At 37.5% G+C, this 17,081-nt stretch overlaps 1 protein-coding gene across 1 annotated transcript in view; it reads left to right on the top strand.

Annotated features, from left to right (window-relative positions):
* Window positions 1–17,081, top strand: part of PRPSAP2 (phosphoribosyl pyrophosphate synthetase associated protein 2) — a 56,144-nt gene that overhangs the window by 4,313 nt on the left and 34,750 nt on the right. The window contains exons 2-5 of the mRNA XM_023529925.1: window positions 8,480–8,630; window positions 9,603–9,655; window positions 11,812–11,878; window positions 15,049–15,271. Coding sequence (XP_023385693.1) covers window positions 8,512–8,630; window positions 9,603–9,655; window positions 11,812–11,878; window positions 15,049–15,271 — 462 coding nt within the window. The 5' untranslated portion in view covers window positions 8,480–8,511. The remainder of the gene's footprint in view (window positions 1–8,479; window positions 8,631–9,602; window positions 9,656–11,811; window positions 11,879–15,048; window positions 15,272–17,081) is intronic.

Below are 17,081 nucleotides of genomic sequence, written 5' to 3'. Positions count from 1 at the left end.
GTATAGGAACACTGTGGATTTTTGAACATCATTTTATATCCAGAAACTTTACTGTATTTGCTTACTGTTTTTAGTAGTTCTTTAGAAGTCTTTAGGGTTTTCTATATAGAGAATCATGTCATCCACAAATAGTGACAGTTTGACTTCTTCATTTCCTATTTGGATGCCTTTTATATCTTTCTCTTGCCTGATTACACTAACGAGGACCTCCAACGTTATACTGAGCAAGAGTGGCGATAGTGGACAGCATTGCCTTGTTCCTGATCTTAGAGGGAAGGTTTTTAGTTTTTCAGCATTAGATATAATGTTGGCTGAGGGTTTGTCATATATGGCCTTTCTTATGTTAAGGCACTTTCCTTCTGTACCGATTTTGTTAAGTGTTTTGATCACAAATGGATGCTGTATCTTGTTGAAGGCTTTTCTCCATCTATTAATACAATCATATAATTCTTATTTTTTAATTTGTTTATGTGGTGTATCACATTAATCAATTTGCATATGTCGAACCATCCCTATGCCTCTGAGTTGAAGCCCACTTGATCATGGTGTATAATCTTTTTAATGTGTTGCTGTATTTGGTTTGCTTGTATCTTATTTAGGATATTTGCATCTGTGTTCATGAGAGATACTGGTCTGTAGTTTTCTTTTTGTGTGTTATCGTCACCATATTTTGGTATCAGGGTAATATACTGGCCTCAACAGGTGTTGGGAAGTATTGCCTCCTCTTCGATTTTTTGGAAGAGTTTGAGGAGAATAGGTATTAAATCTTTGAATATTTGGTAGAATTGACTGGTGAAGCCATCTGGTCCTGGACTTTTACTTTTTGGTGGATTTTTGATGATTGTTTCAATTTCTATGCTGCTGATAGGTCTATTTAGATTTTCTAGTTCTTGATTCAGTCTAGGATGGTTGTATCTTTTTAAGTACTTGTCCATTATTTCTAGGTTATTAAATTTGGTGTCGTATACTTTTTTATAGTATTCTTGTATGATCCTTTGTATTTCTGTGGTGTCTGTCATAATTTGTCCTCTTTCATCCCTGATTTTATTTGTGTCTTTTCTCTTTTTTCTTTAGTGAGTCTAGCCAGGGGTTTGTCAATTTTATTAAACTTCTCAAAGAACCAGCTCTTTGTTACATTTTTCTACTTATTGTTCGTTTTCAATTTCATTTAATTCTGCTCTAATTTTGATTTATTTTTTTTCCTTCCGCTGATTTTAGGCTTGACTTGTTCTTCCTTTTCTAGTTTTTTAAGTTGAAGTATTAGGTTGTTTATTTGGGCTTGTTCTTGTTTTTTGAGATAGGCTTGTAATAATATGGACTTTCCTCTTATTACAGCTTTTGGTGTGTCCCGATAGTTTTGATATGTTGTACTATCATTATCAATCGTTTCTATATATCTCTGGATCTCTCTTTTTATTTCTTCTTTGACCTAGGTATTCTTCAGTAGCATATTGTTTAATTTCCATATATTTGTGGTTCTTCCTGCTTTCTTTTTATAGTCTATCTCTAGCTTTAAAGCATGATCAGAGAATATAGTTGGTATGATTTCAACCCTCATATTTGTTGAGGCTATCTCTGTGTACCAGTATGTGGTCAGTCCTTGAGAATGTTCTGTGTACACTAGAGAAGAATGTATAAGCAGCTGTTTTGGGATGAAAGACTCTGTAAATGTCAATTATGTCCAGTTGGTCTAATGTGATTTTCTGTTTGGATGATCTGTCCATATCCCACAGTGGGATATTTTAGGTCTGCTACTATGATAGTGTTTTGGTCTGTGTCTCCCTTTAGTTCTGTTAGTAGTAGTTTATTCTTTTGATACAATTGTAAATTGGATTGTTTTCTTAATTTCTCTTTCTGATAGTTAATTATTGGTGTATAAAAATGCAACTGGTTTCTGAATACTATTTTTTTTATCCTGCTACTTTAGTGAAGTCAATTATGAGTTCTAATAGTTTTTTGGGGTGGAATCTTTATGGTTTTCTCATATAGTGTCATGTCAACTGCAAATGACAGTGTTACTTCTTTATTTCCAGTATAAGAATGTATATTATGTTACCTTTTATTTCTTTTTCTTGTCTGATTGTCGTGGCTAGGATTTCCAATACTATGTTGAACAAAAGTGGTAAAAGTAGATATTGCTGTCTTGTTCCAGATCTTAAAAAAAAGGCTTTTAGCTTTTCACCGTTGAGTATGATTTTAGCTGTGGGTTTGTCATCTGTAGCCTTTACTATGTTGAGGTATGTTCCTTCTGTCCCCACTGTGCTGAGAGTTTTGGTCATAAATGGATATTAGATTTTGTCAAATTCTTTTTCTGCATCTTTTGATATGATCATATAGTTTTTATCCATTACTTTATGTGATGTATCAAGTTAATTGATTTGTAGATATTGAACCAAAGTTGCATCCTCGGAATAAATCCCACTTGATCATGGTGTATAATCTTTTTAATGTATTGCTGAATTTGGTTTGCTAATATTTTGTTGAAGATTTTTGCATCTATGTTCATTGGGGGTATTGGTGTATAATTTTCTTTTTTTGTAATGTCTTTGTCTGGTTTTGGTATCAAGGTATTGCTGGCATTTTAAAATGAGTTTGGGAGTCTCCCTTCTCTTCAAATTTTGGAATAGTTTGAAAGGAATAGGTATTAATTCTTACCTGAATGTTTGGTAAAATTCACTTATGAAGATACCTAGTCCAGGGCTTTTGTTTGTTGGGAGTGTTTTGATTACTGATTCAATTTTATTAGTAGTTATTGGTCTGTTCAGATTTTCTTTTTCTTCCTGAACCAGTCTTCAAAGATTGTATAGCTCTAGGAATTTGTCCATTTCTTCTAGATTGTTCAATTTGTTGGGACATAATTTTTTGTAGTATTTTCTTATAATCCTTTGTATTTCTGTGGTGTTGGTTATCACTTCTCTCTCTTTTATTTCTTATTTATTTGGGATCTCTCTTTTTTCCTTGATGAGTCTGGCTAAAAGTTATCAATTTTGTTTATCCTTTCGAAGAAACAGCTGTTGATTTCATTGATCTTTTCTTTGTTTTTTAGACTCCATTTCATTTATTTTCACTCTGATCTTTATTATTTCTTTTCTTCTACTCACTTTGGTCTTTATTCTTTTCTAGTTCCTTTAGGTGTAAGGTTAGGTTGTTTATTTGGAATGTTTGTTTCATGAGGTAAGCCTATATTGCTATGAATTTTCCTCTTAGAACTGCTTTGGCTCTGTCCCATTTTTTGGCGGGGGGAGTTGTATTTTCCTTTTTATTTGTCTCAAGATATCTTTTGATTTCTTCCTTGATCTTATTAATCTATTTATTATTTAGTAGCATATTACTTAGCCTCCATGTGCTTGTGTGTTTTCCAGTTTTCTTATAATTGATTTCTAGTTTTGTACCATTGTGATCAGAGAAGATGCTTGATATGATTTCAGTCTTAAATTTATTGAGACTTGTTTTGTGACCTAATATGTGGTCTATCCTGGAAATTGTTCCCTGCGCTCTTGAAAAGAATGTATATTTTGCTGCTTTTCAGTAAAATCCTAAAAATATCAATTAAGTTCATCTAGTCTAATGTATTATTTAAGGCCACTGTTTTCTTGTTGATTTTCTATCTGGATGATCTATTCATTGATGTCAATGGAGTGTTAAAGTCTTATAGTATTTAGTCTTACTGTCTATCTTTCCCTTATGTGTGTCAATATTTGCCTTTTATATTTGGGTGCTCCTGTCTTGGATGTATAAATATTTATAAGAGATATTCCTTTGTTGGATTGATCCCTTTATCATTATGAAATGCCCTTGTCTCTTGTTATAGCCTTTTTTAAAAGTCTCTTTTGTCTGATATAAGTATTGCTACCAGGCTTTTTTGTTGTTTTCATTTGCACAAATGTCTTTTTCCATCCTTTTACTTTCAATCTGTGTGTCTCCATCTTGTTTATTTCTTTTTCTGGAGTTTTCTCCTCATCTCTTATTTGGTACACGTTTGTCTCCTCATTTCAGCTGACTCTCTGTGTTTGTTTCTATGTGTTAGATAGATCTGCTATGTTTCCCGGCCTTGACAGAGTGGCCTTATGTAGAAGGTGTCCTGTGGGGCCCAGTGGCACAATTTCCCTAGTTACCTGAGTTGGTGCTCCAGAGGTGTCCCCTGTGTGGGTTGTACATGCCTTCCTTTTGTAGTTGAGACTTGATTGCTGTTCACACATCAGTGGATGGGGTTAACCCTCAAGTTAACTGGCCGTGAGGGCTGACTGTGACTACAGCAGACAAGCTGTTGTGCAAGGGGCTGACCCCATGGGACAGGAGTCACTTTAGTGGTGCTCTGGTGTCAGCCAAATCTGCTCTTTGGGTGTATCATTTGTGGAGCTGGTTGTATGTTGCTCTGGTGTGGTATGAAGACAGCCAATGGATGATATATTGGTTCTGGAGCCTCTTGAGAGGGGCTCTGGTACAGCTAAGTTCAGCTGCTGCGCGTGCTGGGCTTGGGGCTTCTTGATAGGAGCTACAAAATGATCTGTGGTCGGTTGCCACTTGTGTTGGCTTAGAGGTACTTAGGAGAGTTTATGCTATGATTCAAGGCCAGCTGCCACTTGTGCTGGGCTTGTGGTTGCTTATTTGAAGCTACAGTCCAAGGCACGACTGGCTGCTGCTTATGCCAGACTTGGGGCCACTTCATGGAAATTACAACACAAGTGACCAGTCGCTGCTTTTGCTGGGCTTACAGCTGCTTAGCAAGAGCTACAAGGCATGCCAAGGCTGGCTGCTGCTTGTTTTGGGGATTTGTTGACCTTTCAGAGATTTGGGGAAAGTCTGCAATGTGAGCTGAGGCAGGCCACTTGAGTAGAGGAGCCACTGGAAGAAACTCTGGCCTTGCTCACAGTTGGATGGAGACCCAGGGAATCACCAGAGCAGGGTGCGTGGTGTTAGCCAGGTTAATGAAGAAACAGATTTGGTGCCCACCTGCTCCTGCTGGCTGGGTAGAAGGAAAATTCATAAAAGGAACAGTTGTGCCTGCCCACACTTCCATCCTCAGAGACAGTTGCCTTGATCCCTGCTTCTCCAGCCTTCATCCTGAAGTTAGTCAGTTTAGTTCCTCCACGTATGTCCCTGGTGCTTTTTGAGCTGCTGCCCCTGCTCTGGAGCTCAGAGCAAGTGGATTTGTGAGTGAGTTAATCTGTGCACGGTCCCTTTAAGAGAAGCACCTTGATCTCTAGTAGACCTTTGTCTTTCTCAGACACAATCCCTGCTGGTTTTCACAGTCAGATGTTATGGGGCTCCTTTTCTTGGCACTGATACCCTGGGTTGGGAAGCCTGGTGTGGGGCTGGGACCCCTCGCTCCTCAGGGAGGACCTCTGCATCGGAGATATCCCTCCTGATTCTTGATTACTACCTCTAAGATCTGATTATCACCTCTAAGGTCTTAGATACTTTTGTTCTAAGTGTTTGTCGGATCTGCCTGGTCTACATTCCCACCCCCCAGTCCCGCAACCAGTCTAGATGTGGCTTGTCTTTTATATCCTTAGTTATAGGAATTCTGTTCAGCTAGTCTTCAGGTGTTCTCTATAATAGTTATTCTATAATTTAGTTGTAATTTTGATGTGGTCATGGGAGTAGGCAAGCACAGAGTCTTGGGAAGTCTGAGAGTGTTCTCTTTATTCTTCATTTTTACATTAAAGCTTATGCTAATGAACCTTCTGCCAGCCCTATCCTGGTGCTTATCATGTTTCTGAGGATAATCTTTAAAGCTCACTTTTCTTGAAGCTTGGTAAAGAGCACAACCTGAATTTCCAACAGGAGAAAGAAGAACTAAAACTAGCTACAGTCCTTATGTTTGAACTTTTTGTGAAATGAATAGTCACAGAACATCACTATTGATAACCATTTCCAGTTGAACTCCCTGCCTGTGCCATTTTGAGGATAGGTTAAGTTTTGATTATAGAAACCTACTATCTGAAGATTGGAACTTCAGAGATCACAGCCAGAGTGATGAAGAGCATTTAAACCATGATAGATAAAGACAGGCTCAGATAAGGAAATAGCCTGGAGAAGAGAATACAGAGAAGAGAGCCATCTTGAGATAGGTTGAGAACTGTCCTATGGCAAAGCAATTTGATATTTCCTATAAATCTTCAAGGAAATGACAAGGACCAGTGGGGGAGGCTCCAGGGAGCGGAATCTTAGTGTGTTCTAAGGAAGAATTTGGAATGCATGGGTTCTCAGGATGTGGGCATCAGGCTCTTGTGGCTGTTTAAGCATCTGTGGAGTGGTTTTTTTGGCAGGAGTCCTGTAGTTGGGCTGAATTACCTCTAAGTTCTCTTCCTACCCCTCAGATACTTTTGTTCTAAGTGTTCGAAGTCTTCTTAAAAATGCTTATACTTCGTATTGGAATTTGGTGGTGGTGGGGGGGATGTGAAAAGATTGCCGCCTCATACATATTACTGTACTTGTTCGGTAGATAACCAAACTACTGTAAGTTGATACATATGTAGCTTGTAATTACCAAGCATATCCTATATGTGCGGCACAATGTTAGGTGCTATACAGAAATTAGTTTTACAGTAACCCAATTTCACAGTTGTATGAAAGAGGGAACTGAAGCCAGTAAAAGTTAGGTAACTTATGTATGCCAGGACTTGAAGTGAGTTAAGGGGAAGTGGGAGCCAAGATGCAAACGTGAGTTTAACTCCAAAGCCTATATTTATAACTACAGAATGAGTTTTGTTTTTATTTCCTTTTCCAAACCTGTACTCTGTTCTTAAATATAGACATATATTGTTTGATAGATGGTGTTAGAGCACACCTAAGATCTCTTCTAACTCTTGAGTATTGATGGTTAAATATGTTATTTCTTTAATTTATAATGGCCATTCTGGCCCACACTATGTTGTAAAGTAGGGGTCAACAAACTTTCTGTAGAGGGCCAGATAATAAATATTTTAAGCTTTGCAGCATATACTCAGCTCTACCATTGTATCAATAGATAGTTTGTAAACAATGCGTGTGGCTGTGTTCCATCACAGTTTTTTTAACAGAAATAATTTTTGAAGGGACCTGATTTGGCCTATGGGCCGTGGTTTGCTGATCCTGCTCCAAAGCTATTTTCCATGGTAGACACCAGTGGTCCTCCTTGGTCTCTTTAGGTCTTTGGTCAGTTGCACACACGTTTCTGTTTGTAATTTATAGGTTTTAGGTACATCCATTGTAGTGATCCATATTCCCCTTTGTGAATGCCTCTTAAGAGGTGTACTCTGTATGGATGGTGGGACCATAATTTTCACTATCCCCGTGACCTGGTGTTCTCTCCTTGCAGTAACTGCAGAGACACGCACACGGGCACAAGGAGGCCTGTTAAAGATAGTAACCTGCTAAATTTAGCATATTTGTGCCATGGAATACTGGCAGCAGTTAAAAAGGACACAATGGATCTCATTTTCTAACCTGGGTTGTCAAAATTTATTGTATAATGAAAAAGTAAATTAGAGATAGATTTGTACAATACCTTTTTGGTTAGAAATGTATTTTTTATACATATATTTTATGGGGTTCAAGTGTGTGAATGCATAAAAGGCCTGATGGTGTTCATACCAAACAAATAAGAACCGGGGAGGTAAGGGGAGGAGCCTGGGGATTGGGGCTGGTGACTGTAGCCTTAACTGTCATGGTTCTGTTTTTGTTTGTTTGTTTGTTTGTTTTTTTACAAGGAGAACGTGTTTAATTGCTTGTGTAATTACAGTTTAAGAATAACAATGAAGATCTGCTTAGCTTCAGCCCTCTCATAATCTCCACAAGCCTTCCTAGAGCCTAAGTAAACAAACAACTGCAGAAATGCAGTGGGTTTGCAGGGAAGGTGCCTCCCTTCCCCATGGCCTATTAGATTGCTGCTGTTGCATCCCCTCAGCCCAGAGAGTGGAAGATGGAAAGTTATATAGTCAATCTTGTGTTCCAGTTGAGGAAAAACAGATGACAAGATCAGTTTTAGACATGGCTCAGGGCATTCGAGAGACGGCTGCAAGGCTAGGGGGAGGTATTATGATAACCAAATATTACAGGAAAAGCTGGGCATAGGCGGGTCACTTATTTATTGTTTAAGGATCAATCAGTCCATGTCCTTGCTAATGGCTCTGCCATTTTTCTGTGTGTTAATCCAGGAGGAATTTTGTTGTCAGAGAATAAAAGGAGGTTGTCCATAATTGACTTTAAGCAGCAAACAGTAAAACACTGAGCTCTTCAGCTCCGCCTTTCTTGTAAGTTTGTTATTTATTCCCAGTGGTCATAAAAACTAATTAAATCATATGATAACATATTTCCATACATTTGGAACCCTAAATCTAAGTGGACTTCTTATTTGTCCATGTATATTTAATATAAAAGATTCCATTATAATGAAAACTAATTTTTCAGCTAATGTTATTTGCTATTTTAAAAAGTCCATTTAGGTGTATTTAATATTATAGGGCAGTTTTTGATATGTTTTATATTCTTCTAGGCTCTGAGAATTGGAAAACCAAGAAGGTTTTGATGTTTTGTGTGGCGCCACCTGAATTAGAAACCAAGATGAACATAACCAAAGGAGGCCTGGTGTTGTTTTCAGCAAATTCTAATTCATCATGTATGGAGCTTTCAAAGAAAATTGCTGAGTGAGTTATAATTATACCATTAAAATCTGTATTCATTATGTGTTATTTTAAATTTGATAATCAGATTAGCACTGATTGTTCAACTTGAAATCAGCAAATGTTTTATAGTTAATATGCATATCGCCTGTATATATTTAGGGCTAGCTTTTTTGTAAACTATCTTAACACCCTACACATTCATTCAGCAGATGTTTATTGAGTTCCTCATGAGTGCCAGGGATTGTGTTAGGTGCTACATATGCATAGAATTATTTGAGCATAAAAAACAGTGAAGTGGATACTATATGGAAATAATTTATAGATTATAGTTCAGCATAATTTTAGTTATTTATTAAATAAATATTGAACCCTTACTATGTACTAGGCCTTGATCTAGTTATTAGGAATTAACAGTGAACAGCTAGGGAAGATCCTGCTTACATTTAGTAGGGGTCCAGACAAGAAGTAAGTCAGCAAAATAAACAAGATAATTTCAGATGGTGATAATGCTTTGAAAAAACTAGTGAATTGATGGGCGGGTGGGTTGTTCTGTTTTAGCTTGAATGCTCAGGTGCCTTTTAAACTGAAGGGATGAATGTGAATTAAGAAACCTGAATGAATCACTGAGTGAAGGTTTGGGGCCAGAGCCCTCCAGGCAGAGGGAACAGCAGGTTCAAAGTCCCTATGGTGTGCAGCGGGAGGTGTTGGTGTATCTCAAGAACGTGGTTGGGGTGGTGAGAGTATAAGGAGATGGTCAGTGAGGCCTGCAGCAGAACTATGTAGACCTTCTTGGGTAGGCATAGGGTAGGGGGGAGCGGTTAGGTAATGGCGTGACAGTACAATTTAATATTAACTTTAAATTTTATAATAAGACTCTCTCTCATTTCATTTTGTTTTATTTCATTTTTATCAATTTATGAATCATCCTTAAACAGTAAAGATATAGAGTCTATTCAATTACATTTTCAGCTTTTCCCCCTCTCTCTTCTCTAGGCGGCTGGGGGTGGAGATGGGCAAAGTGCAGGTTTACCAGGAACCTAACAGAGGTGAGCTATCTGTGACATGCATAACATTGATCTTTTTGTGGAATATGACATTCTGGCTCAGTCCTTCATCTTCTCTATTGAAACAGTCTCAGTGTCCAGTTAGTTCCATTAGCAGAAAGCCAGGCAGGCAAGGTTGGTGAAAGTGATGTTTTACCACCACTAATACCAGCCAGATATAGAACCTTGAGGCAGATCACATCTGTGGGCTTGAATGCCAGCACTTAGACCTCATTTAATAAAAACTGCATAGATACGTGAACCAGCTGGTCGACTGAATGGAAGCATTAGCTCAGCTGTTGGTTGAATTTATGTCACCTTAGGCGGGATGAGTAAATCCTGTGTGGCCACAACATTAGTTAGTTGTTATTCTTTACCTCTATGTTAACTGCTATAGGTTAGACATCATGAAATCTTGTTTGGAAATATTTTTTGCTAATTGATTTATGTCATTGCATAAGCATCTCAAATTGTAAAAAACATATTATTTAACCTTTATAATTTTTGTAGTAATGGTGAAATTATTCTAGCAGGGGTGATGGGCAGCTTGCATGGGCTTGGGAGTCAGACAGCTTATCCTTAGCAAGTTATTTAACCTTTCTAAACTGCAAATAATTAGGGCTGGTTGAGCATTCAAAGCAATAATTTGTATGCCTAACACAGTTCTTGGCACATAGTAGGTAACACAATAAATATTAGTTCCCTTTCCTTTTCCACTGTCGGATTATGTTTAGTACTTAAGTATTATGGAACTTAAAAGGGACTTTGATGAAAAGGCACAAATTTGCTCTTCCCTATTTATTTCTGTATTACTGCCTCCTCTTTCCTGTCTTCCAAATTGCCCCTTGTGGCTTCAGTAGGAAAAAAATATAATTGAAGAAAATATGCAGGGAGACTTTGAAGAAGATTCTGCTACTAAAAGGAATTGGATGATGTCCTTTGTCTAGTCTGGAAGGGAGGGCTAAAGGAAGAGCTTGTGGTGGAAGACTTGGGAGGAGGTAGGTTCGCACTCCAGGTTCTTGAATGAGGGCAGAGGAAATACTTAATGTGTGTTGGGAAGGAAAGAGGGAACTACCATTTGTGGATTCTTTCCTGTTATCAGATTCTGAAGAACTGAGTTCAAGGATGATGGTAGGTAGGATGTCCCAGAAGTAGCAGGGTCAATATTTGAATCTAGTTCTCTTACTCTAAAGCTCATTTTCTTTTCATGATGTCACATTGTTTTGTAAACACATACTCTGTTTTTTTCCAACATTTTAAATGAAAATGTTGAAACGTTTAAAATAGTTGAAAGAATAGTACAGTGAACACCCATGTGTATATGTACTACTTAGATTTGACAGTTAACATTTCGCTATATGATTATGTATGTTTGCAGTTAAGTTGTAGACATCAAGATACTTAACTACTGAATACTTGATCATGCATCTCCTAAGAATAATGACTTTATCTTACATGAATACACTACCAATGTCACATTTAAAGATGTTAATGATACCTCTAATCACCTAATGTCTAGTCTGTATTCACATTTTCTACTTGTCCTAAAGAGCCTTTTATAGCTGGGTTTTTTTTTTTCAAACCAGGATTCTTGGTTCAGGCAATGTATTTGTAATATCTCTTTAGTTTCTTCTAATGTAGAGCAATCCCTCATTTTTCTTTTTTCTTCTCATGACATTGACTCTTCGAAGAGGTTGTCTTATTCCATTCTGGATTTGTCTAATTGTTTCCTTGTGGCTGATCACAAATATTTTGAGAGTAGGGATATCAGACCTTATTTATCTTTGTTATAACATTTTGTTCTTAATAAGTTTTTAATTTTTGCTGTTTGAATGAGTATATAATTTCCTATAAAGATACTATGCTCAGAGTGTTACAGTGTTTACTGCTTACATACAGGAAGTGAGAAGGATAGATTTACTGGGTTCAAGTCGGAAGTGAAATTCTGTCCTAAAGATATCATGTAACTAACCATGTTTAAAAGTGTGATTAATGGCAGTATGTCTATTATCCTTTTGTAGCATCTAAAGCTTAATCTGTTTTGTAACAGGTCCACTTTCCATATTTTATAACATTGGAGAATGATGCAAATTATGTATTTTTAAAAATGTAAATTATATGTCTTCTTTACTTCTCCTTCTTTTTTCCTTTCCTACCAGAAACAAGAGTACAAATTCAAGAGTCTGTGAGGGGAAAAGATGTTTTCATCATTCAAACTGTTTCAAAGTGAGTACTTATCCAACAGAAGTTTTATTGCTTTCTAGGTTTCAATTTGGGCATGAGTTTTTAGAATAATAAGATTTGGCTAGACAGGAAGAATTAAGGTAGTTTTATAATTGGTATAGCATACTCTGCTAATTTTTCTGACCTAACTGCTAATGTTTATGTGTTCCTTCAGTATTCTTAAAGAGTGGAAATAACCAATTATAGTAGTCCCCCCTTATCCATGGGAGTATGTTCCAAGACTCCCAGTGGATGCCTAAAACTGTGCATAATACTGAACACTATATATACTATGTTTTTCCTCTAGATACATACCTATAATAAGGTTTAATTTATAAATTAGGCACAGTAATGGATTAACAACAATAACTAATAAGATAGAACAATTATAATGATATGCTGTAATAAAAGTTATGTGAATGTAGTCTCTCTCTCTCTCTCTCTCTCTCTCTCTCTCTCTCTCTCTCTCTCTCTGTCTCTGATAACTGATCTGATAACAAGATGGCTTACTAAGTGACTAATGAACAGGTGTCATATATAACCTGGATATCCTGGACAAAGGATGATTAATGTCCCAGGTGGAATGGAGTAGGATGGTGAGAGATTTCATCACGCTACTCAGAATGGCGTGCAATTTAAAACTTAAAACTTTAAAACCTTAAAATAAGGTATTTGTAATCCTTTTATCTCCCCAGAAACAGTGTGACTCCATTTGGAGAAATGTACAGAGGTTGTGTGTATTACCCAAGGGGATAAGTAGGCATTGAAGGCCAAATTTGGATTTAGAATTCAGGACTTCAGAAGGGTGACTTTTGTAGTTCCCATTTTCAAGTCCTTTTATTTCTCTCTTTTTATTTATTTTTATTTCAACACATCGATTTCTAACCCTGCCTTTTGTCAGTTTCCCATACCTCTAGCCAAAACCATATCCTTGATTTTCTCCACATGTCTTATTTTGCATTTTTCTGAACTTTGCAGTAGGCTTGTGTTAACTCAGTTATTCCTACTCTTGTCCTGGTTGCAGAAAGCCTGGACATCATAGTCTTCTTTCTGAAATACTGTGAAGTAGTTAACATTGAGATTTCGTATTGTCAGATACATCTTATACTTCATTTTAATACAGACTAGTGGTAGGCACTAAAAATATAAGAAAGTTTTTAAATAAAGAAAATACTGTCCATTAACTTTTCCTATAATTCAAATAAGTTTATTATTTGACTTTAGTGATGGAAAGCCTTATACCAGCTCATAGAAAAATGGTGCTCCTGGGAGCATAGTTTAGGAACTTCAGTGTAACTTAACACTCACTATTGGTTCCTCTACTCTTACCTTTTTACGTAGAACACTTTTCTGAAAGTCTACTTTAAATCTTCAGATTCAGAGTTATTAGAGATTAACAGATTACCTACTCATCCAATTGTTCTGTGTTTCTACATGCTCATTCATTTATTAACAGATATTTATTGAATATGCTAGTACAAGTGTGTGAGATGCATTAATGATTAAAACATAAAAATCCTTGTTCTTATGGAGTATATATTCTAAGACTTGCAAGTTACATACTAAATAAGTAGATTATCTCGTTTGTCAAAAGGTCAGATGAGTGCTATGGAAAAAAGAACCAAAATAGCATGGCAAGGAATTGGGAGTGATGGTGGTGAAAGCATGGAGAAAGGACAGGGTAGACCTCATTAGAAGTTGACATTTGACAAAAACTGAAAGGAGGTGAGGGAGTAAGCCAGATGACCAGCTGGGGAGGAGAGCATTCCAGGTGGTGTGAGCACCTAGAGTGAAGGCCCTTGGGTGGAAGTAAGCACTTAAAAATTATTGAGTGTGGCCAGACTGAGACGGGGGCTATGGAGTAGGAGTGGACAGCAGAGAAATGGTGGTGAGGGGCAGATCATGAAGGGGCTTTGGGAGCCATCATATGGCCATGGGCAAAATGGGAAATCATTGCTGGATCTTAAGCAGAGGGCTACATGATCTAACTTTCATTTTGATATCTAGATGGATGCTGTGTGGACAGTGGACTGCAGAGGGACTGTTGGAGGGTTGGGGAGGGAGACCTTTGGTAATAGGCTGTCACAGTTACCTGGTTGAGGGACAAGAGTGGCAAGGTCCTAGTGGTGTAGTGAGACACTGTCATTTTCTAGAAAGGAGAACAGTTAAGGATGCTGCTGAGATTTTTATTCTGAGGAAATTGGAAGACATTCAGGTGGAATCATCAAGTAGCAGTTGAATTTGTTAGACTGGAGTTGAGAAGCTTGGACTGAAACTATAAATTTGAGTCTTCAGCATTTATAGAGCTGTGAAATTGAATGAGAAGCCCAAGGGATGAGAGGAATTAGAAGGGGAAGAGGATAAATGAATGAGTGTTAGGGCAAGAAGTTGGGGAGAAGAGGAACCAGCAAAAGAAACCAAGTAGGGTAGGAGGAGAGGAGTTAGGGAATTCTAGAAGTCACGTGAGTCTAGTGTAGCAGGGGTGGAGGTGAGCAGCCATGTATTATGCTGCCAGGGGGTCAGATGAGAGAAGTACTGGGATTGACCATGTGATTTAACCATGTGGATGTCATTGATGACCTGGATTGAAATGTGTTCAGGAGAGAATGAGTAGATGAATTGGAGATAGTGAGTGTAGACAACTCTCCTGAGATGTACTACACAGGGGAGCAAACAAATGGGGCAGTGGGAAAAGTGGTCATGAGTTGTTTTTAATGGAAGGAATAACAATGTTTATAGGCTGATGGGTATGAACCATGGGAGTATAGTTAGAAGTTGAAGGTGGAGGCAAGAGAGGGAGCATTGCTAGAGCAATATCTTCCAGTAAGCAAGAGGGCATAGGGATGAGTATAATTTGGAGGGATGATTTTAGAGTAACTTTGGTGTGGAAAATTCATCTCTTATAGGGTACTTATAGGGTACAGATGTATGTTGCAGTGGGAGCCTGTGACACCTCTTTTCTGAGTTCTTTTCTCAGCGAAAAAGGAAGTAGGAGCACGTTCTGAGAAGGAATATGGCCTGAGAAGAGAGGAATTTGTTGTTTCTTTTTTGTGCTTTGAGCCTTAAGTCTTGGTAGTGGCATGAGTAGCACATTGCTGACACTTTGTTTGAACAGGGAGATATTATCAAATGTCTTACATTCCTTGCTGAGATTTTTGTCTCTTGGGTTACAGGGACGTGAATACCACCATCATGGAGCTCCTGATTATGGTGTATGCGTGTAAGACCTCTTGTGCCAAAAGCATTATTGGTGTGATTCCCTACTTTCCTTACAGCAAACAGTGCAAGATGAGAAAAAGAGGCTCAATTGTTTCTAAATTGCTGGCTTCAATGATGTGCAAAGCTGGTAAGAATGGCAGATATTTTATAATTATTTGGGTGCCTGAGGATTTTATTTTACCTTAGAAATTGTAATGCATTGTTTTAACTAAATTAGAATGCATGCTGAACAGAGTAAAAATAGTGATATAGCTTTTGAAGATAACAAATTTATAATGATAAAATAGTGTAGAGAACTCACTCCTGTTCCCAACTCCCCCAAACACAAAAAGTAATGAGAACAACTTATTTTTTCCTAAATCCTTTGTTTAAAAAATTATATTGAAATGACAAGTTATAATCATATTATGTCATTTTTAGAGGGGGAAAAAGCATTTGGGGCCAACTATTCTAACACAGCAACTACTTTTATTTTAGCCTCTTCTCTTTCCCAAGACAGATTGGTATATTGCGTAAACCATATGTATTATTTTGTGTTGTGTATTTTCAGGTGCCTCCCCCTTGTTTCTAAATAATCAGAATTGTTATTGTGTATGTGCATGTGCATGTGTGTATATGATTATAGAAAGCACATATCAGAGCATTTGCACAGAGAGAAAGGAATAAAAAGTCCTCATCGCTGTATTTTAACACTGACACTTAACTATAGAATACATTTTCTACTGTAGTGTCTAAAGGAGGCAGAAATAAAACAAAATTTAATGAAACCCAAACCCCAGCAACCTCAAAAGTATACCCCGTTGAAAAGTGGTAGTAGGCTAAAGGGAGCAGGCAGGCTCATGGAGCCTTCCAGAAAGGTTCTGCTCTTATCTTCTAGCCTTGATCGTAGGTGGGCCATTAGGCTTCCTTTCCTGTTCTTTTGGGAAAGTTTTCTTTAAAAAATTTTTCCAATTATATTTTCCTAATATCTTTATACCAAATATCATATCAAATATCCTTTAATGAGCCAATGGATGAAGGTTGTTCATTTTCTTCAATTCAAGTGATCGTATCAAATATCCTTTAATGAGCCAATGGATGAAGGTTCTTCATTTTCTTCAATTCAAGTCTTAACCGTTGGTCTTAATATTTTAAGACAGTATTTGTCTTAGTATGATTTTGCCATGCCTTTTAAGAAAACTTCAAGGAGATATAATTTGCTGTAATATAATTATCAGAGACGTTCCTTCGGTACTATTATCTTTGCTATTTTAAGACTTAAAATTGATGTGAAAATTATGCATCTCTGCATAGGAAAAATCACCCAGTCTTTCCCTTCTGAGTAGGGAAAACCCCAGTTCTCTACCTCCTGAATATTTCATTTACTACTCAACACAGAACACTTCACTTCTGACACTTCTGATCACAAATGTTTTCTCTGTAACATCAGCTGGATGTCCTACAATTTAAGTTCTGACACTCTATCTTAGATAGATATCTATCTGGAGATCGTATTGGATCCCATAGGTTAAGGGCTCAGTCCCACAAAACTGCCCACCCCCCTTTCAGATGCTAGTCACAAGTCCAGGTTGTCACTTGTGCTTCTGATCATTTGTCTGTAAATCTGAGGTTCCCACTATCCTCTCTTTGGATTTGATTAATTTGTTAAAGCAGCCCATAGAACTTAGGAAAATGGTTTATTTACTGTTTTTCAGTTTATTATAAAAAGATATAATAAAGGATACACATGAACATCCAGATGGAAGAGCTATATAGAACAAGGTATGTGGGAAAAAGGGCCATTAGGCTTCATTGCCCTCCCAGGATACACAATTCTTCCAGCACCTCCACCTGTTCAACCTGGAAGCTCTCTAAAACTCGTGTTATTGGGATTTTATGGAGGCTTCCTCTACTAGGCATGATTGATCATTCCATTTCCAGGCCCTTTCCTCTCTCTGGAGAAGGGAGAAGGGGATGAAAATTCTAAGCTTCTATTTATGATTTGGTC

This window comes from Pteropus vampyrus, unplaced genomic scaffold (assembly GCF_000151845.1).
Source record: "Pteropus vampyrus isolate Shadow unplaced genomic scaffold, Pvam_2.0 Scaffold44, whole genome shotgun sequence".
Lineage (NCBI taxonomy): Eukaryota > Metazoa > Chordata > Mammalia > Chiroptera > Pteropodidae > Pteropus > Pteropus vampyrus.
This window is presented reverse-complemented; position numbering and strand designations above follow the sequence as displayed.